At 46.7% G+C, this 24,389-nt stretch overlaps 11 protein-coding genes and 2 non-coding genes across 13 annotated transcripts; 8 read left to right on the top strand and 5 right to left on the bottom strand.

Annotated features, from left to right (window-relative positions):
* On the bottom strand, positions 1 to 414 carry BKA55DRAFT_578521 (uncharacterized protein). The gene has a single exon (XM_046193722.1). The coding sequence runs from the start codon at positions 337 to 339 to the stop codon at positions 91 to 93; it is 249 nt and encodes an 82-aa protein (XP_046044897.1). The 5' UTR covers positions 340 to 414; the 3' UTR covers positions 1 to 90.
* Positions 415 to 789: 375 nt separating this feature from the next.
* On the top strand, positions 790 to 1,090 carry BKA55DRAFT_578520 (uncharacterized protein; the record flags this gene model as incomplete). Its single annotated transcript, XM_046193721.1, has 1 exon — positions 790 to 1,090. A coding segment is annotated over exon 1 (152 nt), but the record flags the coding sequence as incomplete, so codon positions are not given.
* A 540-nt stretch (positions 1,091 to 1,630) lies between these two features.
* Positions 1,631 to 2,834, top strand: BKA55DRAFT_666558 (Alpha/Beta hydrolase protein; the record flags this gene model as incomplete). The annotated part of the gene is made up of 2 exons (XM_046197784.1): positions 1,631 to 2,185; positions 2,351 to 2,834. The coding sequence occupies 2 exons, from the start codon at positions 1,631 to 1,633 to the stop codon at positions 2,633 to 2,635; spliced, it is 840 nt and encodes a 279-aa protein (XP_046044895.1). The 3' UTR covers positions 2,636 to 2,834.
* Positions 2,835 to 3,580: 746 nt separating this feature from the next.
* Positions 3,581 to 3,663, top strand: BKA55DRAFT_t263. The gene has a single exon. It is a non-coding gene; the product is annotated as a tRNA-Lys (tRNA).
* Positions 3,664 to 4,495: 832 nt separating this feature from the next.
* Positions 4,496 to 5,617, bottom strand: BKA55DRAFT_679078 (uncharacterized protein). Its single transcript, XM_046198160.1, has 3 exons — positions 5,293 to 5,617; positions 5,087 to 5,245; positions 4,496 to 5,035 (listed from the first exon to the last, which is right to left on the bottom strand). Exons 1-3 carry the CDS (start codon positions 5,361 to 5,363, stop codon positions 4,786 to 4,788), a joined length of 480 nt encoding a protein of 159 aa, XP_046044894.1. The 5' UTR covers positions 5,364 to 5,617; the 3' UTR covers positions 4,496 to 4,785.
* Positions 5,618 to 5,715: 98 nt separating this feature from the next.
* BKA55DRAFT_679077 (uncharacterized protein) lies at positions 5,716 to 8,007 on the top strand (the record flags this gene model as incomplete). The annotated part of the gene is made up of 4 exons (XM_046198159.1): positions 5,716 to 6,035; positions 6,088 to 6,322; positions 6,981 to 7,487; positions 7,533 to 8,007. The coding sequence occupies 4 exons, from the start codon at positions 5,716 to 5,718 to the stop codon at positions 7,998 to 8,000; spliced, it is 1,530 nt and encodes a 509-aa protein (XP_046044893.1). The 3' UTR covers positions 8,001 to 8,007.
* Positions 8,008 to 9,025: 1,018 nt separating this feature from the next.
* On the top strand, positions 9,026 to 9,121 carry BKA55DRAFT_t264. Its single transcript has one exon. It is a non-coding gene; the product is annotated as a tRNA-Ile (tRNA).
* A 417-nt stretch (positions 9,122 to 9,538) lies between these two features.
* BKA55DRAFT_694384 (ferric reductase NAD binding domain-containing protein) lies at positions 9,539 to 11,201 on the bottom strand (the record flags this gene model as incomplete). Its single annotated transcript, XM_046200032.1, has 2 exons — positions 9,539 to 11,028; positions 11,075 to 11,201. The coding sequence occupies 2 exons, from the start codon at positions 11,199 to 11,201 to the stop codon at positions 9,539 to 9,541; spliced, it is 1,617 nt and encodes a 538-aa protein (XP_046044892.1).
* Positions 11,202 to 11,786: 585 nt separating this feature from the next.
* On the top strand, positions 11,787 to 12,517 carry BKA55DRAFT_578513 (uncharacterized protein). Its single transcript, XM_046193720.1, has one exon. The coding sequence runs from the start codon at positions 11,875 to 11,877 to the stop codon at positions 12,400 to 12,402; it is 528 nt and encodes a 175-aa protein (XP_046044891.1). The 5' UTR covers positions 11,787 to 11,874; the 3' UTR covers positions 12,403 to 12,517.
* Positions 12,518 to 13,390: 873 nt separating this feature from the next.
* Positions 13,391 to 14,977, top strand: BKA55DRAFT_521623 (major facilitator superfamily domain-containing protein; the record flags this gene model as incomplete). Its single annotated transcript, XM_046188528.1, has 3 exons — positions 13,391 to 13,578; positions 13,627 to 14,009; positions 14,067 to 14,977. 3 exons carry the CDS (start codon positions 13,391 to 13,393, stop codon positions 14,975 to 14,977), a joined length of 1,482 nt encoding a protein of 493 aa, XP_046044890.1.
* A 501-nt stretch (positions 14,978 to 15,478) lies between these two features.
* Positions 15,479 to 17,185, top strand: BKA55DRAFT_543405 (uncharacterized protein; the record flags this gene model as incomplete). Its single annotated transcript, XM_046190592.1, has 7 exons — positions 15,479 to 15,709; positions 15,792 to 15,911; positions 15,968 to 16,028; positions 16,196 to 16,269; positions 16,512 to 16,705; positions 16,756 to 17,022; positions 17,089 to 17,185. The coding sequence occupies 7 exons, from the start codon at positions 15,479 to 15,481 to the stop codon at positions 17,183 to 17,185; spliced, it is 1,044 nt and encodes a 347-aa protein (XP_046044889.1).
* A 689-nt stretch (positions 17,186 to 17,874) lies between these two features.
* BKA55DRAFT_520860 (uncharacterized protein) lies at positions 17,875 to 19,377 on the bottom strand (the record flags this gene model as incomplete). Its single annotated transcript, XM_046188462.1, has 2 exons — positions 17,875 to 18,534; positions 18,691 to 19,377. 2 exons carry the CDS (start codon positions 19,375 to 19,377, stop codon positions 17,875 to 17,877), a joined length of 1,347 nt encoding a protein of 448 aa, XP_046044888.1.
* Positions 19,378 to 19,920: 543 nt separating this feature from the next.
* BKA55DRAFT_578510 (uncharacterized protein) lies at positions 19,921 to 24,191 on the bottom strand. Its single transcript, XM_046193719.1, has 4 exons — positions 23,813 to 24,191; positions 22,962 to 23,763; positions 21,747 to 22,904; positions 19,921 to 21,690 (listed from the first exon to the last, which is right to left on the bottom strand). The coding sequence occupies exons 1-4, from the start codon at positions 24,099 to 24,101 to the stop codon at positions 20,118 to 20,120; spliced, it is 3,822 nt and encodes a 1,273-aa protein (XP_046044887.1). The 5' UTR covers positions 24,102 to 24,191; the 3' UTR covers positions 19,921 to 20,117.
* Positions 24,192 to 24,389: the final 198 nt, after the last annotated feature.

Below are 24,389 nucleotides of genomic sequence, written 5' to 3'. Positions count from 1 at the left end.
CTCTGGCCATATCCCGCATGTCGGCCTTCTACTCAGTGTTTTGCTGTTACCCTCACGTTAGCAAAATTCTTGTTCCCCAGTCTTTCATTATTAGCTTACGCATCGAAAAGACGCAATGTACTCCCAAGAATCAACGTCGGGGTTGAAGGCAAGCAACTCTCTTGTGTTAAGGCACTCTCCATTCTCCCTCTGGGTTCCGTAGTCTCTGCAGTCGGTGTATGCATAGAACTTGCAATTAGAGTTTTCCTTTGTCCAGACCGATGTAGCCTTGAACATTCCGGAACAGCCCTTGTTCTCGATACCGCCGCGAATGTAATGGCCGCAGCTTACGCCGGGCATGCTTGAGTCGAAGGTATAACAATCACCTTGGTTGCCCTCAAGGATCTGATATTCGGTGTCGTCGTTGACATCACAGTTATCAACGTTGTTGTAGAAGGTTACTGAAAGATTAGGAATGGTAGGGTGCAAGTAGATGGAGAGTACCTACAGCCCCATGCTGATACCTTGGAAATGGCAGCGAGGATGGTAAGAGAAGTTGCGACTGGGAAATGCATGTTGAAGGGACGGAGGCGAGGCTGCGTGGTAAGGTATGTTGAAACCAAACCGAAGACTTTGTGGCTCGTTGATAAAACAGGTCTTGATGGGCTCTAAACTTATATATTCTTCAAATACTCCAGATCCTTACTTCAAGCAACTCATCTCCACAAAAGCCGCACCACGTGAATACTCGCACCGCCAAGCCAAACATCTCGTGCCGTCATTTCTCTTTCGAATACATGGACACTACATCAGGTTCATCATCTCCAGCTTGGAGAGCACGTTGGTCAAAGCGTGATCCTTGGGGTATTGTAGTTCCACATTCGGGATCTCGGGTTTGCACGAAAGATGGGAGACACGACTTATGAAGCTGATAATCTGGTCATAAACTGCCGATCTTGTCACTTAGCAACATTCAAGGCAGGACCATTCTGCCAATTTGGGTGGGAGGCCAAGTATGAGCCGGCTAGTCATCGCATCGCGGAAAAAGGTACCCATAGCTAAATGCCTTAAGTCTGGTCCCAGAATGAGGAGCCCGAGAGGCTGAGTCGGTAGGCAATTGTTTCATCATCTAATTGCCGGATCACAAGGATCACTACCGCTGCCAAGCATAAGATTTTAGCGCATCCTTTCATCACTTAAGACAGTGAGGAGACTGCGAGAGCAGCTCGCGCTCAATGTGAATAACCTCAGTCTAAAACGAAGATCATTATGTAATTTCTGAAACACACTTGCTCAGCCTCGAAGGCTATGATCTTGGCGGCATTCAGGACTTGCAACCTCATCAAGATCCACAAACACGGAATTCCGTTCCGTGGTCAAGCGATCAATAGAGCTCAAACAGCGATGTTTGCAAAATACCATATTGAAATCTCGTGAACTGGGCGACAGTCTGACCTGGTTAGCATTGCCCGTAACTGCTCACTCATAAATTCAAACAAACTTGAATATGCAATGCACGCCTCACGCTAATAAACCGCGAAATATGTCGGGTCAGCATTACCGCCGTCTTCGGCACGTGTGTCGATCCTGTCCGTAAAAAGAATGAGTTCGCCCAAGTTGGCCCGATCGTAGGTTTCTCAACACCGACGCGATGGTTACATTTTTACCGCGACCGCATTGTTGCCAGTTGTTCTCGGTCGCGATCAAACGCGCCATCAGCAAACCAGTTCCCTCAACTGCAAAGTGGGTACCCAGGAGGCCCATGTCGACAGCAGTAGGCAAGGGTGTCGACCTACCTGACGGTAGGCGTCTCGGTTACCATGAGTTTGGTGAACCTACAGGAACTCCAGTAATTTACATTCACGGAACACCAGATTCGGGAGTCACGCTCGCTGGGTTCGAAGATCCTCTTGCGAAACGGCTGGGCGTCCGCTGGATTGCCCCTGATCGTCCGGGTATTGGCCATTCCACATTTTATCCGCACCGTAAAGTCTTGGACTATCCAGCCGATCTGAAAGCCTTGATCCAGCATCTCGGGCTTCCCAACTATCGCATCATTGGAACGAGTGGAGGTACTGGTTATACCCTTGCATGTGCACAAGCATTGCCTAGAGAGGAGTTACTGGCGGTCGGCATATGCGCTGGCGTCGGGCCTTGGGAAGCAGGTCAGGCTGGTCAGAGTGAGATTATTCAGAAACTCGTCATAGTATGGAAAGACCAGAACGAAGAGTTCGTAAAGTACATGGAAGGCATATTTCTCGCCGCAGCACAAGATCCCAACCCGACCAAAATGGAAGCTGTCTGGAGAGAACAGATCAAAGGTTTTAAACCAGAGGATCGAGAAGTTCTAGAGAAACAAAGCGCCTTCCAGTCCGCTGTCAGGGTTTTCAGACAAGCTTATGCCCGAGGAGGGGCGGGCCATGGCCTGGAGATGAAGCTCAACACTGAACCTTGGGGTTTCAACATAGAAGACATCGACTACAAGGGTATCAGACTGTGGTATGGGTCTGCAGACGAGAATACTTCACCAGGTATGGGACAATACATGGCAAAGAGACTACCGAAGGCGGTCTACAAGGAGTATCCGGGGGAAACGCACTACAGTATCTGGAGGGAAGAGCTTTTGACGGAATTTCTCAAGGACCTGATAGATTGAAAGAACAAACGCATTCGTGACGTTTTCTGGTAGCGGTGTTTTACAGCAATCATATGTTTTTGGTAGCAAGTCTTCAAAGGAAACGAAATTGGAACAAAGAAGGCATGGATTTGTAATGTAAACACCTCTGGCCTGATGCTCCAAGGCTTGTAGTGGAGGTCACAAACCGGCAATGCTGATATGCATGTTAAGATAGGACGTGATAAGATTAGATAATGATGATTTAGAGAAATGACTTACTACATAGTATACAAGACCAAAGCATTGTGCTACCCTAGACATGCATTTTGGCCTATACTCTGGCTTAACATTCGCTAACAGGAATCGTTGGGAAATGTACCTGATGATAAAAATGATTTAAGTGTCTATGAAACCATGTTTAACTCAAATAAAGTGGGTGCGCTTTGATCAGCTTGGTTGCTAACTGACAGCTCTGTTTGATCAGTTTCCCAACCCATATGCAACAAAGTATTTAGTTAACCTCGCTTTGATATTCAACAGATGAGCAAACTAAAAATAGCTCAACCTGTAAGACGCACTGGAGACGCGACGCGAACGCGGCAAGATAGCACACGTGTCAAGATTACCTTCCCCGACTTTTCCCCGCATTGTTATCGTATTGCTCCAAGACTCACACGTTGCACTGTGCCTTAAGCAAGCCAACATCAACAAAGCACAGCACTTCACAAGATGGCGCCTTTACCCGGAGCGTCACATCGCCATTCATGCTGTTTGACTGTAGGCAACAAGCAAGCAAGCGCACACAAACTCTGATTTCGGCACAAGCTGAGTTGCTCCTTTATCCTGCAGTAAAGCCTCAGGCTTGTGCAGTGTTCCAAGAGCTTATGCAGTGGCCACCTTTCATCAAAATGCATAACTCCATGCACGATTATGCAATCTTCACAAACCGAAGTAGTGCACAGTCTCTCATCCAATAAGAGCCACGCCCGGTTAGCTCAATCGGTAGAGCGTGAGACTCTTACGAGTACGCGATCTCAAGGTTGCGGGTTCGACCCCCGCATCGGGCTGTTCCTATATATATTCGATTGCGAGCGTTTGCGAGGCCATCTTTTTTATTAGTCTTCTATTCTCACAAGTGGTTGTTTGCATCTATGTGACCTACTGGAAACTTGCGCATGCTGTCTTTTTGTTCAAGGATCGAATCTCTTATTCAAGAAGATGCACTCGATCAGCCATAGGCAACATGTGGCTGCTACCGATAGCTTCATCCTTCATAAGTTCCATTTGCCCATTCAATCGAGCATTAGTAATAGATTCAGCAATTACCTGGTCAGACAGCCATTTAAGAGCAGCTTTAATATCTAGATAATCGCTCAAAGCCTTAACAATGTCAATATAGATGTTATTTTAGGCGCAAGTTTCAATCTTTTGTATAATCTCGCTGACTATCTTATTATCCAGTTGACCCGCATCACCGAGGTATTTAGGCACGCTCTGCTAGATTCTCTCATCAACCCATTCACCATAATCCTTTTTGAGTTATTCTGAGATGCAGAGTGTAAGTTAAGCGTCATCAACGGGGCTAACCGGAATCTCAAGGGCTGATTCTCGAACCTATCTTTCAACAAGAGGCTCATACTCTTCATAAAAGAGTTACTTTATATAAGCGCTAAACCACTTAGTCAGAACGTTTTAGGCCTTAAGGAGAATATCATCATTCTTGTTAAAGTAAGACATCACAACCTCATATATAAGCTTCTCATCCATTCTCTAGGCGAGCTCCTCAGGCTTAAATGTTTGCATCACTCCTTCGACATCTTTAATAGCTTATATTAGTTGGCCCATCACCGATTCTGATGGTTTTTGCCGGGTATTGGCTACCAGAGTCCAGTAATAAACGCCACGTTCTGGCTTTAAACCCCGAAGTTCTTTCTTAACCGCATCAATAATAGATCTAATCCAATTGGCAACAAAGTGCCGGATAGTAGCTTCAAAGGTAGGCTCTTTTGGAAGCTCACCATAGGCCATGCTCTTAAGTTATTCAAGGACATCAGTACCTTTAAGGACTACCATATTATCCCCGATCTGCTGGCAGATGTGCAGCAGAAGATCTGAGAATCACGTCCTGCTTCTCGACCAGATCTGTATCCTCTTGGCCACCGGGATCAGACCGTTTGTCTTCAATCTGCTTATAACATGTTGAGAGAAAGTTTGGGCGTCCTTTGTCGAAGTCGTGTTGCGCATGACTTCTTGTTGTTGAGTTGAACAAAGACATCATGAAGTTGAGCTACGGTCTCGTAGATCTCACCACCTTCGATCAGGGTCTGATAGGCTTGGGAAAATCGTTCGGCGTTCTCATCCGGCATTCTGAGGTGAACGGAATCACCCGCATCGCTGCTAGCACCGGTAGATGACATGCTGCTTCGTCGACTTTGGGACCTACGAGCTTATTAGAGTTGAGGATGAAAGAGAGAAAGCAGTGAGACTAACTTAGAAATAGCAGAGTATAGGTTCTGGACCATACCCATCAATGCCTGGTTCTGGCGTGCTACAAACCGAAGTTGGCCAGAAAGAACTACCTCACCGACGGATGCGAGCTCTGGGTTCTGGAAATCGGGCCACTCAAGTCCAGATTCCGGTTCGATGTGACTAATTATCGATTAGCATGTATATTATATATACATCTATCAACTCACGGTGCAGCTGTTAGCCCAAAGCCTCCGTGGTCTCGGCCACCGTGATCGTAATCATGATCATTGTCGGACATCTTTACAACAGCGAGAGATGTTGAGAGTAATTGTGAAGGAAAGAACCTCAAGATCGACACTCAAAGTTGAAGATTACAACTAACAAGTTGGTGTTGAGTAAAGAAGTTGGTAATGCGTCGAGTAAAAGCTTTTTCATGGTGGTATCACGTGAAGAGGAATGCTATTGCCTTTGATCCTGATACTTCATGACACTTGCAGGTTATGTCTGGCACTTCCTGGCACTGTCAGGTTATGTCGATTTCAAGGCAAAGTGAAGGGTATCGCCCATCTTCACCGCCCTACTTCTTGAGTCTTACCTCTCAGCCCATCTTGGTATTTCCCATCACCAGGCTACTAACAATCAACAATACGATGGATGGTCCTTCTCGACTGACTGTCCCTGGGAGAGTCCCCGACAAAAGATATTCTCTCTTTGATATCATCAACCGTATCGATGTGAACGACGAAGATGAGATCTTCCAGCTGGTGACAAACCTCGACGAGCATGCCGAAGATTCACATAACTTTCGTTGGCAATCCGTTGGGACACAGAAATCCCAGGATAGGGTTCGATTCAACTACCGCCATTTTCTTCAAACCATCAAACTCATCAGTGAGGACATAACTGAAGAGGATATTGACAAAGAGATGTTCCTTGGGGACAAGGAAAAGATCACCAAGCAACTGAAGATGTAAGGAATCGGAACTCCCTCTTGGAAGCTCACTCAATAACACCCTATGCAGCTTCATCATGTTTGTTGCCAAGTACGGTTGTGGTCGCGCCCAAGGATCAAGAATCAGTTACCACGGCTTGGTTGTTTACTGTAATGCTCTCATTTTTTGGCACAACAGAATGGCAAAGACATATAACGAGAGTCCTCTCCCCCGCAGTACTTTATTTGCTATCACCACTGAGGCGATGAGGTATGCCACCCAGGTCTTCCAGCTGCCGGGTACTGCGAAGATGGACATGTCCAAGGTACGTTTAGTGGTATGGGTCACCGGCTATCTCGCAACTAATGATATGTCCCACGTGTAACAGGTAGGGCTTCCAGAACTCCGCCAACTGATAGATTTCGACATGATCTCTGCGCCCAATATTGAGGTTGCCGAGTGTCACCACCTCGCTTGGTGCATTGGAAGAATCTGCGCTGTTCGCCCTGGGTCACTCGCCAGAAGTGATAACAAACCAGCGGATTCGCCCCAAAAGCCGTTCTTGATATGAGGCGATATTGAACTGTCTCGGGATGAACCAAATGGCAAGTTCAGCGCGAGGCTACATTTCCGAAACCTGAAAACCAACTACGAGGACTCGGAGAAGTCCAAGGCCAAAACAGTACAGGCTTCTACGTTGACTAAGTTCTGTGTGGTGATTATAAGCTCTCAGCCACAGGTCTCAACTGCAAATAACACATCTAGCTCACTATCTTCTACGTTGACATGCATCATCAGGTCGCCTCGAAACACTGAAAACATGGTCTTCTCAGTCCCTCACCGGCTCTTGGCTATTGCTATTCGCCGCGGAATTTTTGATGGCATCGGAACACTTGACCAATTGTTCAGTTCCAAAGCCAAATATGTCTCGGTGAGGGATACCACCTATCTAGAAGACAGGTGATAGCTAACACTCAACATAGATCAAGCCAGAGTTCCTCGATAAACCTGTGTTCCTTGCCGCTGGCCCTCGAGGCCTGAAAATCACCCAGGAGCCGATGAGAGCGACTGCCCTCACCACCTACGTCTCTCTTCGAGGCCAGAAGATTGGGTACTCCCAAGGTCTTACATTCTACTCTTTCCGCCGGCGTGCAGCTACCGATCTCACTCGCAAGATTGGAAATGATGCTGCACGGTCCCTTATGAACCACGATCCTGATTTCCGTACGCTCGAAAAGTTCTACCTATGGTTGGAAGACACCCTAGATGTCAGCGGTCTGGCTTTAGATGAGGTTGACGGTGATACGGGCGGCCATACCGAGGAAATGCTCAAAAGTGGCAATGACCTGGCTATCCACGTCCTTACCGATGAGAGAGCCAGAAAGATTCACGGGCCAGCCCTCAACGCGCTGATGAGCCAAATGATGCTCGGTGATGAGAACTACCCGGTTCTCGCATCCCCTAAAGAGCTTCGAAACTACAAGCGAGTGGTCCGTTGAGCTGCAATCAAGGCTCTTCTTGCTCAGGAGGTCCAGGATCAACGCCGCGAAATGAGTCAAACCGACTATAACGAGCGCGTACGCCGCCTGGAAAGATCACGCCATGGTGAGCTTGTTCTGAAGAAGGCCCGACGGAACTTAGCAGCTCCCGAGCCTATGGATGAAGGTGAAAGCCCAAGTGATGAGACTCCTACTGTGGTGGATCAGACCACTGGTTTATTCATCCACGATGTTGAAGAACTTCCCGAGCAGGACCTGGATAATCAGATCGACAACATTGGTGATAATGATGTGATCCACCGAGAGCTTGATGAAGGCGAACCGGAAGCCAACGAAGATATCCCATACATTGAGGCTGCCAAGGCACTTATGCAACTCATTCTGGATAACACAATGAGCGAATACCGAAATTTGAGAAAGAATGGTGTTCCTTGCCCTCAATGCCGCAATAATAAGACAATTAGCCAGGAACTTAAGATATGTAATACTGCTACGCCTAGCTAATTCTACTAATACCTAGTTAAAGTAAAAGATACTATGATACTACTTACCTTTATAATTACAAAAGATCTAAGCTCTATCTGCCGAAGTAAAAATGGGTAAGACGGATTACCCAGGCCTTCGAGGCTTCCGGCGAAAAGCGCATAACCTGTTCATACTGAAAACAACCCGGTAAAGAGTCCTTATTCTTCTATGTCAAGGCTCTGGTAAAACATATCACCTACGGAAACTTTGGTGCTAAATATGACCGGTTAAAGCGTGCAGATGGCTAGTATAATGATAGCTAGGAAAAGCACCCTAAGTCAAAATCAAAGACATTTTATAAGAACTAAGAAAGGCAGCGCCAGGTAAAGATGGCGGCTCTTAACATCAGATTCAGCTAGTATAAGCCAGCACCCGCACCTATCCCTCACCCAACCAGGGCTGGAATTATCTTTGCACCTGGCCCACGCCTAATTACTTATCCTGGAGTAAAGATAGTATTAATAGAAGAGATATCTAAGCCTGCTCCTATCCTAGATTGCTATAAGTTATCTGTTAAGTTTGGCGGTATTAACAAGCCATTTAAGGTTGCCAGAGATCTTAAAGCTCTTATTAAAACTACTAAGATAAAGTTCCCTACTACTGCTAGACCAATGTCAGGACCTGCAGGTAGTGAGCAGTCTAATAAGGGGGGCAATAAAGAGTAAGGGTAGTTATATAAGAGCTTTATTACCCTGTAAGTACTACTAGGTTATTGCAGATAACTGGTAATTACTGGTAATTGCTAGTAATCACTAGTAATTATATTAACTAGTGCTAGTGGGCATTATATTAGTTAGTGGATTGCTAGGGTTAGGTGCTACTTGCCTTTACTTATATAAGAGTATTATAACTTTAGGCTTATAGAAGGAGAAGAATAGGAGTCTCTGTAGATACCTGTATTTTATTCTATATAATTACTGAAGTATAAAAGCTTAAAGTGAGGTTCTTGCCCCTAACGGGGCATAAACCTCACTTTTCGCTTCGGCTTCCAACGCATTCGGACGGCTTCCGTAGCTCAGTTGGTTAGAGCGTCGTACTAATACTTCAATCCCGAGTATCCGGTAATGCGAAGGTCTCAGGTTCAAGCCCTGGCGGGAGCAATCCCATCGCCTTCCGAATGTTCTTTTTGCTGTTTCTGAAACCATCGCGATATGCTTTTGTTGGCGGACTCGGTGTGGCGTTGGTGTTGAGGCTTCGGTGGCTGCTTTGTCCCGTACCTGCCAGCACCACCTCAGGCGCTGAGAAATTCGGTATCAATGATAAGCTTAAGAAGTGGGCCATTCCAGCTACGATCTGATTGGTCGCGACGCAGACCTCATCATCCCAAAGAAAGGCTTCAATTTAGACTACATTTTTCATAAGTTTAGGATGAGAATTGATGACTTTAGGATGTAATGATGAGTTTGGGATGATTCGTGTAAGAAGAAAACAACCCTACGTATAAAACAAGTGTCCCTATTTGAACATAAAGTCGCGAATCGGGTAGTTAGTTCCACAGAAAAACATTAAACAATAGTCTACAACTCAAACACCTCCTCTTGTACAAAGAAGAGTCCTTCTCTATCGGAAACACCACATGCAACCGCTCTAGCTTGCTTGAGAAGTTGTCTTGGACCACACAAGTTCACAGCTGCATCCATTCCGAGACGCCTGGACTTGAGCTCCCTGAACCATTGCTTTAGATCTGGTCGCCCCAGATAAATAGACCAAGGGTGCGGAGAGCTGATGTCCTGCAGTTCGCGAGATGCTTCGCTCATGTGAACCGCACGGTGAGCTCCACTAGTAATAAAGATAGATATGTCTAGCGTTACTGGTGACTCCGACTTCTCGCATGCAGTAGCAAGTTCAGTGAGTTCATCTGCAAACCACTGAATATGTTGAGCATCTTTGACGACCCAGAGAAGATGAATGTGAGACTCAGAACCACTGCCTGAAGTGAAGCCTGCTTGTCTGACTAAATGAGACGTAATGCTGACACCTGGGGTGATTCCAATGCCTCCAGCGACGAGAACAGTTACAGGCAGCAAGCCCCAAGATACCGACCCAACACCGTATGGGCCGTCGAGACGCATCTTGAGCGGATGAGACATCATGCTGTTCGAGTCCAAGGAAGCACATCCACGCTGATTCACATCACCGTTGCAATCAGCATATTGTACAGCCTTTGTGAAACCCCCAAGACCACGAACAGCGATCGTCGCAGCCTTATCAGGCCCACTGGGTGTACTTGCGACAGTGAATGGATGCCAGTTCACAAAGGAAACCATTGGGATCTGAAGCCAGACAACTTGTCCAGGAGTACAGGTCCTCAGACCCTTGACTTTGAACTTCGTTACGTCGCCTTCAAATGTCTCAACACTCTGAACTTGAATACGGCGGAAATTGTACGCAAATCGGATGGCTCGATCTACGCCCCAGAGTACAAGCCCAGGTAGCATGAATTCCGGCCCATGCGATGCATGGATCAAAGCTCCGACGACGAAAACGAAGAACAGCGCGTGAGTGTAGTAGAACACTTCGAAGAAGAGGCGTCGTACAATTGGCAGGGCCGTAAAAAAGAGAATGATGAGAGCGATCCAGGCCATCAAGCCTATCTGGACTCGATGGTTTCTGAAGCTGGTGGTAACCTGTTTCGTTTCGATGTAATGCTGAATATTGAACGATACATGGGCTGTTGCGTGTGCAACGGTTGCAAGGCCTATCCAACGATGGTACTGAAGAATGACTGGGCTGGGGATACGTAGAAGGGACGCGAACAAGTTGTTTCGGGAGGCCATCAGCATCGCGAGACCAGCATTGGCAATTGCTAGCCAACCGTACAGGGTGTAATCCGCTGTGAACTCGTTGGACTGTATGCTGAAGATCAAATTGAGTGCGAGAAACGCTGTGAAACGAGCAGCATCTGTGACATGCCAATCCAAGTACGGAAGAGGGAGCGGGAAGCTGTGTAGTTTCTGAAGCCAGACAGTGATACTCCAGTGCAACACATTTCGGTCCTGCCGTCGATCTTAACGAATTAGCGGAAGCCAAACAAGGGGCAAAGGAGCTCTCACATTTTTTATATCTTTGGAAAGTGTAGACACTAAAAGGGATGAGTGATTCCAATAATATTGAGCCAACAACGCTGCCAAAGTAAACTCTTGCAGCAGTATAGCGATCGATGATCACTGGATCAGTCATTTTCGGGTGGTAAGAATGCTCAGAAAGTGTAATAAAAGAGGAACAATGGATGGTTCAATACTGCACATCGACATGGAGAAGATAAACACTAAATACTTGATAGACAATCCTACATCGTCAAAAGCATGACAGTGCATAGGTACTGTGCAACTGATGATTGATCAGACTTACCATTCACATCGTGTGGCTGACTGGATTCCAAAAAGTGAATGCCAGAGCTGTGGCTGAGACATTAGCACTTCAATACGGTAACTGAGAAACATTGTTGATTGATCAATGCTCTGATGCTATCCCTGACGTGGCGTCGAGGCTATGCTTGGAGGTGCGGGCGTTGGCTGGTTTAACCACCATCGCTAATCAGAATTTCCTTTTTGGGCAATGCGGATGGGAACAAGCTTAATTTTACGGTAAAATTGGGTAAAGGCCTATAGTGAAGCAATTAGCCTTAAGTGCCAAGGCGGATAATTGTTTCTGGGTTTATTTGTTGTATCATCTGAATTGCCTCTTATAGAATTGAGGTAAAGAAGTACAGCAGTATAAGAAGATTCAGACAGTCTGACGAAATCAGCTTCATCAGCAATTGAACGCAGTTTCCAATCCCCTTTCATCTATCTGAACTCGCTTGGAAATTCAACACTTACCTCAACCCTCGATTTATCCACTTGTTTGCACAATGGCCCTCAAGCTCACTACTCTTCTCTTTGCCTCCGCTGCCATTGCCGCAAAGAAGGGCGACTCTGGTGCCCTATCTTCACTCGACGCTGGCCTCGGCGGCACGGTCAAAGTTGTCAGCAATACCGAACTCAAGATCACCGACTACGAACTCAAAGACGCGTCCGCACCTGCTCTCTACTGGTGGGGATCCAAGACTGAAGATCTCTCATCCGGCTTCCGTATCAACAAAGAGCGCATCAGTGATACCTCATCCAAGATGGGCATCATGGTCAAGCTCGATGCTGGCCATACTGCGAAAGATTTCTCTTATGTTGGCCTCTGGTGTGAGAAGTTTGCCGCCAACTTTGGCCAGGCAAAATTGACTTCTGATGGCGGGTCGATGAATTCGACTGATGATGAGATGGATATGAAGAAGGATGACACGAAAAAGGATGAAATGAATGGCGTATCTGGATGCCATACTGGTCAGCCTGCGATGGTCGTGGCTATCTTGAGTCTGCTTGCTTTCTCGGCCTATTTCGCATGAACTTATTGGGGATGGAGACTCAGTGAAGGGAGCGGGTATATAACAGTTAGCATGTATTTATTTCACCTTGGTAGCGATAGTATCAGTCCTTTCCATCTTAAATTATGGACAACTGCGTCTACTTGTACGGGCTTTGAGCGAGGGCCGGTGTTCGGTTTCATTTGGGATTTTTGAGTCCATCAACAGAAGCGCTGGGGGGCTCTCTAGCTGGTTAAATGTCGCTCCAGGACCTAAGCGCTGTAGATCATCGTCAACAACGGGAAGTCATTAGTCGTGACAGGAGCCTGGCTGTACACGGCTGTACTTCAAGTCAATTTCTGTTTGAGCCAGAAGGCAACTGCTGGTCTCGAACTCGCCATACAGCATTTACCAAATACGCTTTTTCGTTCAGCTCGTTGATCCTTCAGGCACAGAAGATCCCTGTGCTGCTAAGCAGGCTACTCGATTAGGCAATCCTGATTATGAAACTTGAAACTAGCAAATCAAAACAAGTCTCACTGTCAGCGCTAAGATTTTCAGCCCTGCAAGAACCAAGGTCATCAACTTAACTGCATTCAGTAATTCTGATTATCTGGCGGACAAAGCTTCAATTAAACATTGACGATATATTTTTGGTCTGAACCCAGGCTGTGATTGCCATTTGGTAGCTTCATCTTCTACATCTCAAAACGCTGATGAAAATGGCGTCGCTCCGCCTCGCGACAGGGCTATGTAAGCTTTGGAGCATCTCTCTGAGGAAAATTGATGAAAGCATCAGTGTTGAGGCTCAGGGCAATTGTGTATATAAGTGATTGACTTTGGCATCTGTCTTCTCAATTCATCAAAACAACACCACTCTCAAACTTCAACTCAGTCCCATTCCTCTAGATTCTTTGCAACATCTATCTCCAACATGAACAACTTGGACTCAACCCGCGACACAGCGACATATGACATGACTCCAAATATGACAAGCTTTGAACCCACGCCCAATATGTCGGCCTTTGACATGGCGTCACATACAGAAAACACGGACGGTCGACATACACCCGACGACGAACACGAGCCATGCATCAGGGCCAATGCAGGATCTGGAGGACATAACTTGTCACCCACTGATCCCGATAGTCCCATGAGTTGGTCAGTTCTCAAGAAGCTCTACGTGTCGGCTTGTTCATTCTTCTTTGTGTTTGTCATGTGAGTTACCCGTTGCACGAAATGTCCCATAGATATTGACTTGAGTAGCATGTACGGAACCACGACATACACAGCAGCCATTGGCGCCATCCCAGAAGCATTTGGAGTCTCACAGCGCGTGGCAGTTCTCGGTTTTACCATGCCCTTCTTTGGCGTGTTCTTTGCGCCTATCTACACTCCGCATCTCTCTGAGCGATACGGCCGACGACCGATCTACTTTACTAGCTTTCCTCTCTTTTGCCTTTGTGTAATAGTTATTGGTCTCGCGACGAACATTTCGACATTGCTGGCTTTCCGGTTCCTGGCTGGACTTTTCGGTGGTCCATGCGTCGTTTTGATCGAAGGCACTTTCGCTGATGTCTGGCCTGCCAATAAGACGGTGACATATTATTCCTTCTTGACTCTTGCTTCTTATCTTGGGGCCGCTGCCGGTATGTCTTGAGCTTTTTCCTGATCCTTGACAGACGACTGACATTTTGTAACTGTAGGCCCTATCATCGGCGGCTTTGTCTTCGCAGCCAAAGGACCAGCCTGGCTCTCCTGGGTTACCCTCATCTTCGGCACCGCAGCCCTTGCATTTGGCTCCTTCATGCCTGAAACATACGGACGAGAGATCCTACGAACCCGCATTCGCTACAACAAGAGCGGCATCAGACTGCCATGCGCTCAAAGCGGAGTGACACTTTCTGAAATGACGCATATCACCGTTCTTACACCAGTCAAGATGCTCTTCACAGAACCTCTGGTTATCTTGGTTTCTCTCTACCTCGGCCTGAACTTTGCAGTTGTGTTCCAGTGGTTCGTTTCTGTACCAGCTGCGTTGGGTGCTACATATGGCTTCGGAGTTACACAGTCTGGTTTGGCATTCGTCTCAGCCATAGTCGGAGTGATACTTGCTCTTGGTACCTCTTCCTTGATCGCGGCTCTACTCTCCAGTCGAGCTAAGAAGAATATGGAAGATATTGAGAAGCGTCTTGTCCCAGCCATGTTCGGAGCTTTCTTGGTAGCTGGTTCTTTGTTCTGGGTTGCCTTCACCGCCACTCCCAGCATTCATTATCTTGCTCCGATTTCTGGAACAGCAGTCTATGTCTGGGGCAATGCGATGGTTCTCATCTCGTTCATTTCTTACCTGTTTGATGCATATCCACCGGCGGGAACTTTATCTGCCCTTACCACTGCGGCGTGTTTTCGACTGGCCTGCGCAGGCATTGTGCCAGTCTTCCTTCTCGACATGCTTACCAATTTGGGTGGAGCTTGGACTTTCAGCCTTTTTGGTATAATCTCTGGTGTCATGACTGCATTTCCCTTTGTTCTCTACTGGTTTGGATCTCACTGGCGCACCAAGAGCGGGTATAGTGCTCGCTGGACCGCGATTCCGGAGGTGCACACGATGGAATAGATGTATTTAATTTGGGATATTGCATTGTCTGTTTCTGGGCTGATCATAGTGTTGCGTTTCTGTTAAGGCCAAGCGCTTGTTATGGAACATAGACTTAAATCTAAGAGTAAACTCTATCATTCGATGCTGAAGTTCCTTCGATCTGTCAATGCACTGAGATATTACTTCCAATCTTTATGTCCGCAATCTTAACCCTGAACCCTCGGTGAGACTTATCACTGCAAATTTCTATGCTTCATATCTCGTGGCATACTCAGATAATAGCATCAGAACTTCGCTGCCCTATCATTTAACAGTAAAGGATTCATCCAATCTTAAACATTCGAACTGTCACCTTCCTTGAAAGACTGGCCTTCTCGCTTAGACTGCCGAGATAACCGTGGTGAGCACTTTCAATGGTACCATAGCGTTTGAAGCTATACGCTTCTGAGTGTAGAGCAATCCTTCGTCCTGCATTTGAAAAAGGGTGACGGGGACCCTGTTTGCAATCAGTGGCCTGGTATGGACCATAGCGCTTGTGGTTACGGCACTTGTCATGCCAGTGGTGACGGTGGTAACAACGCGGCGGGCGATGACTTCACCCATGTTACCTGTACTAACCCTGGGGTCACTGATGCTTCCAAAGATGCAAAGTTCCGCTGGGGTTCTGTTTATGCAGACCAGGCTTGGAAGTGGGGTGTTGATCAGTGGAATGCTAATCCGTTCCCTGGCGGCTTGAACTTTACAGAGCAGGTTCGTCGTTTCCGTCGGGAACTAACGGGGACACACGACTAACAGTCCTTGATAATTCAGCAACCTTTTACACGGCCCAGAGGGTATCGACTGCGGTACCATCGAGAATGACAACCCCTGCGGCTCCAATGTGGTGCAATGTAACGACGTTACATATCCAGGAGCTTACTTCGGCATCAACTCCATGGAGTCCATCTACCGTGTATGTACACTTCATGTACTCACCAAGCTGTACGAGCTTTACTAAAAATTCTACAGGTTCACTTCAACTTTTGGGATGCACTTGACAGGGCTCAGAACGACATCAATGCCCAAGTTGGTGAGCTCTCTAGTACCTTTGCGCCCATCAAGTCAAACGATTTCTCTGTCAAGCTTCTTCTCGACATCATTGGTCTTGGCTTTTCCCTCGCGGTGTCCCCGATGTGGAACTCAGCTTAGCACTGGTCGAGTAAAGGAAGGGTTTTGTGGTGGGCTAACCCAATCCAGCTCTTAAGGGCATGCCTTACTTCAAAGCCAATTCCAACACATTGGGTACTGTCAAGGACTGGGTCAACCCAATGGTAACAAACAGTATCACTATTGCTAAAGACTCCCTGAAAGAGTAAGTGATTTTGTTGGAGACCAGTACTTCAAGGGCAAATTGTCTAAAATCTTGCAGTGATAGCGCCCTCAGTGCCGAGAACTCCATTTCGACTAGGCTTAACGGTAGGCGGTCCATGTGATTCTTCTCAACATGCTTTTAATACTGACGTTTCACTCTTTGACAGCCATTGTTACGATCTAGCAAGCTGAGATTGTCTAGATGAACGAGCAGCTTTTCAACGGTTCGAAGGAAAATACCGATCTACTTTTCACCGCCATTACGGACGGCCAGATGCTTGAGACGAAGCACCAAGATCTCGGCGTTGATGCGATTCAAGCGCTTGTTTCGAAAGCTCTCTTCGCGGAGCTGGTCCCACTCGCTTGGCAGCTGTCATATTCTGAACTTGGCCCTGTGTAAGTTGTTACTCAGTGATATCATGACCTGTCACTAACCTCGCTTTCAGTGTTATCGATTCAGAGCAAGACTGCGGAGACAAGGCTGGCGTGAAGCACATGAACTCCAAGAACTACGAGTCATCTGGTGTCTGTGTCGGTTCCAAGATGTACTACTTGATTGGATGCACAGGCGAAGCTCGAACCTCCGATGAGTCCCATGGAAGCTTCAATGCTGGATGCACCGATAACTTCTTCAGTAGACTGCCAGGACTCGATGATCTGACCGGATCAGAAACAGCCTTCGGTGGTTTGACCAAGGAAGATATCGTGAACGGGTAAGCAGAAACCCTATCCCAAGCTTTTAGATTCATGTTGAACCACGGACTAACATCCGGTAATAGAGCCGTCAACAGCTTCATCGGTAACGGGAATGCCAACGAATGGTCTATGCTCGATCCTGCCAGCACAGTTGATGGCATGGACCTAGTCTCCGAGTAAAACGTCACAGCCCCAGGAGTTGTTATGTTGCCGGTCTGCACGGCATCTGAGGCCTTTTCGAATTGGTTCTCCTTTACTAATGGCAAGGCGAAGTCGACCAACTACCCATGCAATTGAGCCGGAGAAATAGAATGGCGATAGCCTAGATCCACAAAGTCGATGAGCCATGTACCATTTGTCCTTCATTTCACTTATAGATTACTCAGATATGAGACTTTATATTTATAGATTTACATATTTGTTATTTGGCTGCATAATAGCGTTCTAGCATAGACATCTCGAGCCTAGGATGTTGAATAAACCCTGTCGTTGTATGTCACAATGCTCATCATATTCAACTTAACTTCACCGCAACTGACTCTATAATAATGTTTCTCAAAAGACGGCCTGTATACGAAACATAATTGGATATTTGTAGTGTCCAGTTATTATGTAGCTTATGAACATGGGGAATGTTTCCAATGTTCCTGTTGGTCGCATATCATCTAACAGCAAGTATCCGTACAATGGAGAATTTCTAAATAGCGCCAGAAGCGAAAAGCAAGTATAGGCGTGTCCAACTATAAGAAGAATATATCATAAAACGGCACTAGAAGCTCAGCGATTGCATACCAACATGAAGGTTGCGTTGAGTTGCGTAAACCCAATATCCTCGTCAGAATCTATGCTCCCTCCCTCTATCAATAGGTTCAGATATGTCGCCAAAATGTTGTCACATCCCTATTACCTGATCGGTCAAACAAACGTGGAATGGAAGCCTGATCATTCTCTCTAAATGTATACTCCTGCCCTTCGTTTTGGGTGTCCTTGAAGCCCACTTCTCTTCGATACTGGCAAAGTTGTAAAAGTCGCAGTCGTTCCCTCTCTTGGACTTCAAACATGTAATCAAGTTTATTGGCAGTGGTTTGTTGCTTGTAAAGATCTTCGATTAGCGGGAAGTGGTCAGGATCCTTTTGGCTGAGTCGTGTATCATCCAGAAAAACCCACGCTCGTTGTCTGAATATTCTGCGCTGCAAACACAATGCTCGAAGCCGGAATGGTATTAAGGAGAAACGGGCGGATTCCAAGTAGTGAGTAGGAGACAACCTCCGCACCAAGAAAGATCTCAGCGAGTCATCTAGATGGCGATCCAAGTTCATCGAAAGCCCGCCGAGGAGGGGGAAGCGATGATTGCGAGGGGGGGGAAGCGTTGACCTCGTCCATTCGGAAAATATCGTATAGAACCAGCTTCGCACATCTTCGGGCTGTGTCTTGTTTGCAAAGAGGACTAGATTTCTGAGTAGATCAAAGCCAAGGTCTGGCAAATCGTAAACAAATCCTAACAATGCAGGAATACATTCTTTTGGTAGCTTCATATCACGATAGGCTACCATTGGATTGAAATAAAGGTTATCTGGGTACATCAGGCGTACCAAGCCGTCAGGGTTGCCTCTCGAACCACTGGAAGCATGTCTCGTCGAGCAACGTGTAGATGCTGTGTAAAGAGCCCCGTAGACTCCCTTGACATACTCGAGAACGCAATAGATTGCCTCGTGCTCGTAGTCAGCGAGCTGGTAGAGTATCTTCTCAGTAATAGCACTGTGCTCGTTCTTGTCTATCAACAATGCTGCCCCAGGACCGTGAGTCTTGCAGAGCATGTCAAATCTCATAAAAGCCCATACAAGAAACTGACATTCTGATGAAGTGAGCTCATCTAAAGTGACATACTTTGGACTAAAGCTGTGTTCGTTGTAGTAGAGCCCTCTGATTGGAATGGAGATCTGCGGAAGACAGAGGTAAGCCTGAGGTGGGTTTAAGGCAGTGGCTTTGCTGATGTATTCTTCCACAAACATACTCATGTGGGAGAATAGTTTATAGAGCTTGGCAATGGTAGCTTGATCCTTTTCTTCAAGAGGATTGGGTAACGCTTTTGACGTCCACTGCCTGATGATGTATTTCATGACATGATTGTCAGGTCGATTGTCGGCCAGGTCCAGATAAAGCAGGCCCAAGGCGTCTTGTAGGAGCTCTTCATGTCGATCACCAGTGAGTAGATTGACCACATAATGGCGTCTTATAGTTGCTTTGGATGCCCTGTACTGAGCAAACATGATTGGAGATGCTCGGATGAGTCGGAAAATTGTAGTTGTGGACGAGAACTGAGAAAGGATTTGGATCCTGAGCTCAGGAGGGAGTTTAGAAAAGCAGTCCATTTTTTCTATTGTTTTTGGCCTGACGTAGGGGGTTCTAGTGGTGACGGTGACATTGACAGGTTCAGGAAAAGAATTTTGACAAGACAGAAATAGAAGCCTTTTTATTGAGCATGTAATTATGCTTTGTGTGGCTGATTCACCCTCATGGGTTCGATTTATCTCTTGTGTGAAGCTTAACTTTGCCACGGAACCTTGATAATATGAGACCACAGGAATGGGTTGAGTTTAGTCAGAGTTAACTCATAGTCGCAACCAAGATTAGCTGTTATAGCGAAAGTATACTTGCGTTCTTGCTGGTTTGGATCGAATGAAAGTGGCAGATAGGGTTGGCAGAACAGGCATGCAGTCGGTGGCAAGGCCGGACCTCAAGTAATATGTGATTCACGGATAAACATTCGTTCACAAAACCTTAATCGTGAATGAGAACTATATGTACGAGCTGAACCCGCTAGGAATCAAAGTTCAGATGTGAAACTTATTTAAACGCTTTATCATACAATGCAGGTGAGGTTTCATACCCCTTGAAAATGTAAGAAAAATAAGGTGTTATTCTTGCTGCGTTGCCTAGATCGATGTTGCTAATGTATTGATAGGGTTTACACAAACTCATACAAGCCCCTGTGGCCCTGACCTACATTAGGTTCTTCCTGTAACTATTGTATCACGGACCAGAAATCAGAGATCATTGGGAAAGGATCTTCCTTAAGAACCTATCTTTTATAAGACAGTATCAAAGTATCTCAATCAGACACCCATTCCTTCCTATCCCTCTTGGTATCCCCTTTCTTCTTCCGTGGCAATGGATTAGACTCTGGCTTTTCTTTCTGCCGTGCAGAAACAGGCGGTGCAGACGGAAGAGGCATCTCCAGCCTCGAAGCGGAATCTTGAGTGTGAAATTGCTCAACGCGACGCTGAGAAAGCTTCCTATAGTCCTTGAACCATCCAGGAGCATCCCTATTGGTGCCACTGCGAGGAGGTGATGACTGGCTCTTTCTTCCTGACTTTTTACCCACGGTTGCAATACGCGGGGAGCCCACCCGTTCCCTGATACGTTGCCTCTGAGCTTCCTCGTCCTCGGATTCCATTTGTGGACTCTTTCCGCGACGCCGGGGCCGTTCATTCTCTATCTCAACCCTTCCACGAAGTGGTGATTGTGATGGATCCATAAAGACAGGTTTATCTGTATCCATTATCGCGTCGGGCCTTTTCCCTGCGCTTGGTTCATCTTCTGAGGCTTCGAAAGCATCATTGAGCACCTGAATGCCCCTGCGAATTTGGTTCGACGATCTCTCAACCACCTCCGTGGCTTCGGCCAACTTTCCTTCTTCCTCATTACCCTGAGCTAGTACAGAAAACCGAGATCCGGCCGTCATAGGAGCGTTCGCGTCGTTCATCTGGAACTTCAAGCCTTCTTCTTGCTGACCGTCTGCTCCAGGAAGCTGTTCAGGTCGCCACTTATCTCCTTTGAAGAACCATCCATTGTATGCGTCTTTCTCTATATTTCTGCTAGTCTTTCTGGTTGGTGTTTCCTTGATGGAATCATCTTCCACTTTGAAGCGGACTCGACTAGAACTGTAGTCTTGGTCCAAGAACATCTCATCAAAAGACTTCAGAGATTCCTTTGGCATTTCTGTGACTGTCAAAGGATCAGAAACGCTAACATACTCCTCAGGCTGTTCCCCTTCTCGGCGTTGACATTCATCGTAAGAGATGATGGAGCCATTTATCTGATAGCCCGTGCCATCGTAGCCACTGTATCTTCGAGAAGATCCCTCATTGTCGACCTCGAAGCCAGCAGCACGGCTGGAGTTATGCTGTGGAGTCGGTGCAGAATAGTTTACACGACCTTTATCTTTCAGATCTCCAAGCCTTGTCAAGACTTCTGGATCAGCTTTTACTGAGGAAGCTGGAGGTTCGCCAACAGATGGCGCTTTATGTCCTTCCGAAGCTTCGTCCTGGATATTAGGAGAAAACGAAAGTGGCTCTGAGAGCTTACTCAAGTCGCTGTGGTCAGAATCTTGTGTCTTCTTGCTGGATATTCTTGGATCCGTAAGCTGCCACGAAAGGTCGAAGGAAATTTCTGCAGTTGTTCGAAAATTAACTAGACTTTCAGTTTCCCGTCTCAGTATCCGGCGAACATCGCTGTAGGTATACTTAGTCGATATGATGTGTCGGACGTTTATCTCAGTCGTGCCAAAGGGTCCATTCAAGGCCATGTGGGGAGCGCGTCGATTTGTCATGGAAACTGAGGATAGTGATACTGTTAGCGACTTCGGAATGTCGTATGGAACATGTAGTATGATTGGTTTATCCCTTAAGAATGGAATTAGCGTCCTTTTTAATCTCCTTTTTTGAACTGTAAAACTCACCAAACTTGTTCCTCGGCCCGAAATGCGACTTGTGAGACCTCACCTCCGTAGCTTACGTCGCAGACTAGTTGATCAGGGGAGCCAATTTGCATCAAGAAAAAGTTCGAGCACTTTATATTCTTGATAGAGAGGATCAGATAACCGCTCTCCTCAAGCGAGATACTTTCTTGTTGTGAATCAATTCCCTTCTTTTCGACTATCGGATTTGTCTCAATCTGCTCTCCGGTCTGGGGTTTTTCTGTCTCATAAATGTTCCTGTCTGAGGGGTCTTCCTCGTCTGCAAGAGTGCTTAAAGCGGAGGCTAGTGTTTCTTCCTCTCTGAGATCAGTCTTCATTTTTGCAAGCATTTCTTTCAGCGTTCCCTTCTCACGAAATGGAGATTTCACGGCGCGACGCCAGAGTTCTTGTTTCGAAATTTCGTTGTCGGGTTCTTGATGATAAGCACCCATCATCTTTTGGCTCAACATGGACTGAAGGATAGGATCCTGCTCTGAGCTTTCAGCGTGATCTCTGGATGAATAGGTATCGAAAAACAGAGTGGCTTGTTCGATATCGTGGCTACTTAAATCAAGTTCAGTATGAGCATCTCCCATGAAGTTTACACCAGCATCTTGGGGCACTTCTGGATTCCAGAGGGACCAAAATTCGTCAGAGCATAGTATGTCCAATGGGAACTCGTCCTCTGCCTGTCTCATCTCCAGTACCGTGCTTCGACTCTGAGGTCGTGGTATGTTGATACTATCGTTGTCGTTGTTGGCCTCTTCTGGCAGCTCATCTTCATAGCTGGGTAGTGACTTAAGGGCTAGAGAACGCAAATGTCCAGCCAGGTGGTCCTCAAGACGCCCATCCACCTCAGCTTCATCCTTGCCACACAGAGGACATGATGGAAACAGCTTTGGCATTTTTCGACTGTTCCTGCTTGCCATGGCCCGAAGCTGGTTGTCGCTGAGCTTGCTGTTGTGAACGTCTCGCATGTGAGCGGTATACTCGGCACTGGATGTAAACGGATCAAGATCCCGATGAGAGGCGCAGCGCCAGAACCGACGATGTTGTTGTAAGTGGGCTAGCCACTCGTCGCTATGGTTATACAGGATATCTGGCTGATCGCAATCTTCAAAAAGACATACGTAGGCATCCAAGTCGCTTACCACGTGGTTTCTAGAATTCAGATTAGACAGTAAACTCCTACAATGATCTAAAGATAAGGGAACTTACTCCCACTTTCGATCGTCAAAGAATTGTTGGGTTGGAAGAGCATAAAGACAATATGGACAGGTAATTTCTATAAGTCCTACCAGTTCTTCTTCTGGAAAGCCCTCTAAAGGTGATTTTGTCCCATTTTCTGTAAAATCATTTTGCTTTTTGAGTCTCTCATAGCGCTTTTTGAGAGCAAATCCTGGGGCGGGAGGGAATACTAGAGCTTCATGGGAACCCAGAGCAACTGTCTTGCTTGCTGATGCAACTGATGGGCTTGCAGCTGCTTTTTGAAACTTTTCTAGCGCCAGAGTTGTTGCGCTTTTGACTTGGGATGGTGCTGCCAAGGCTGATTTGGAGACCGCGCTATGCCCCTTGGGCTTGCTCTCTTGCGTCTTGGAATGCTCAGATGATATAGCTTGCTGAGCACTTGGGAGCTCGACTAGTTTCTCGGCCTCCGTTTTCTGAGGCTTTATTGTTGTACTCTCCTGGCGATACCTTCTGTATAAGATGCGCTTCCTTCGAAGAAGCATCGTCCGAGCCAGTCTCTCCTGGAGAACTTCGCCCAAGCCGGGGAATCTGTCGCAAATGTGATGTTTAAAGTGTTCCCGTAGTATGTCTTCCACATCGTTTCCTTCGTCATCTTTTATCTGGAAGTTACTTGCTTTGAGAGCCTGAGTATCTTTGCTTGCACGGCGGATCGTGTTAGAAATCTTGTTGAGTCGGCTGATCTCTGATGCTGCATCCAAAAGAGACTTTTGGAAGCCTTGGTTCACGTCTTCCCAACCTGGAGGCTCTATCATGGAATTCAGAACCTTGAGTACTACTGAGAGTTAGTCTTTATAGTCAGAGAAAAGCTCGACTTGTCCTACAACTCTGGCATCGATAGTTCAGTGATTCCAACAGGCCAATAACAACACCCTTAACCGCAGGGGCATATCTCAACCTATGATCCATAGATGCTGAATCAGGCGCAAAAACACCTATCCCGTTTGTCCAGCTTGAGAATCTTGCAAACTGGTCCTCTACCATCGACAACTCCCGGGGATGGATCGAGGCTGCGGAAAAGAGACATTTTTGGAAAGACTCGAGGCACTCGTTGGCTGAAGCAGAGATTTTGGGCCCCTTTTGCTCAGCGCCATCGACCGGTTCGGCCATCATGGCCAGCCTGCGCTAAGAGGATTCGGATCTGACGAGGACGGGTGATGAGGTGATAAAATACTTGGGCGTCTTGAGTGAGGCAGTCGAGATGTTTCCCAACCTGGTATGGAGTCTTCTGATTGGTGGTTTGATACAGTGGTATAACAGATAAGCCGACGCATCTAACACGTCAACTTGTGTATTGATCTTGTATCAACCGTAAAATAGTTCATAGATCTTGATTATGAGACCAATACATCTCAAATTATGCCTTTGTCATATTTAACGACATTTCGCCGTTACATATCG

This window comes from Fusarium redolens (genome assembly GCF_020744475.1).
Source record: "Fusarium redolens strain MPI-CAGE-AT-0023 chromosome Unknown BKA55scaffold_16, whole genome shotgun sequence".
In the NCBI taxonomy this organism is placed as follows: Eukaryota; Fungi; Ascomycota; class Sordariomycetes; order Hypocreales; family Nectriaceae; genus Fusarium; species Fusarium redolens.
Note: the sequence above shows the minus strand (reverse complement) of the source record. Positions and strands in the feature narration are given on the sequence as shown.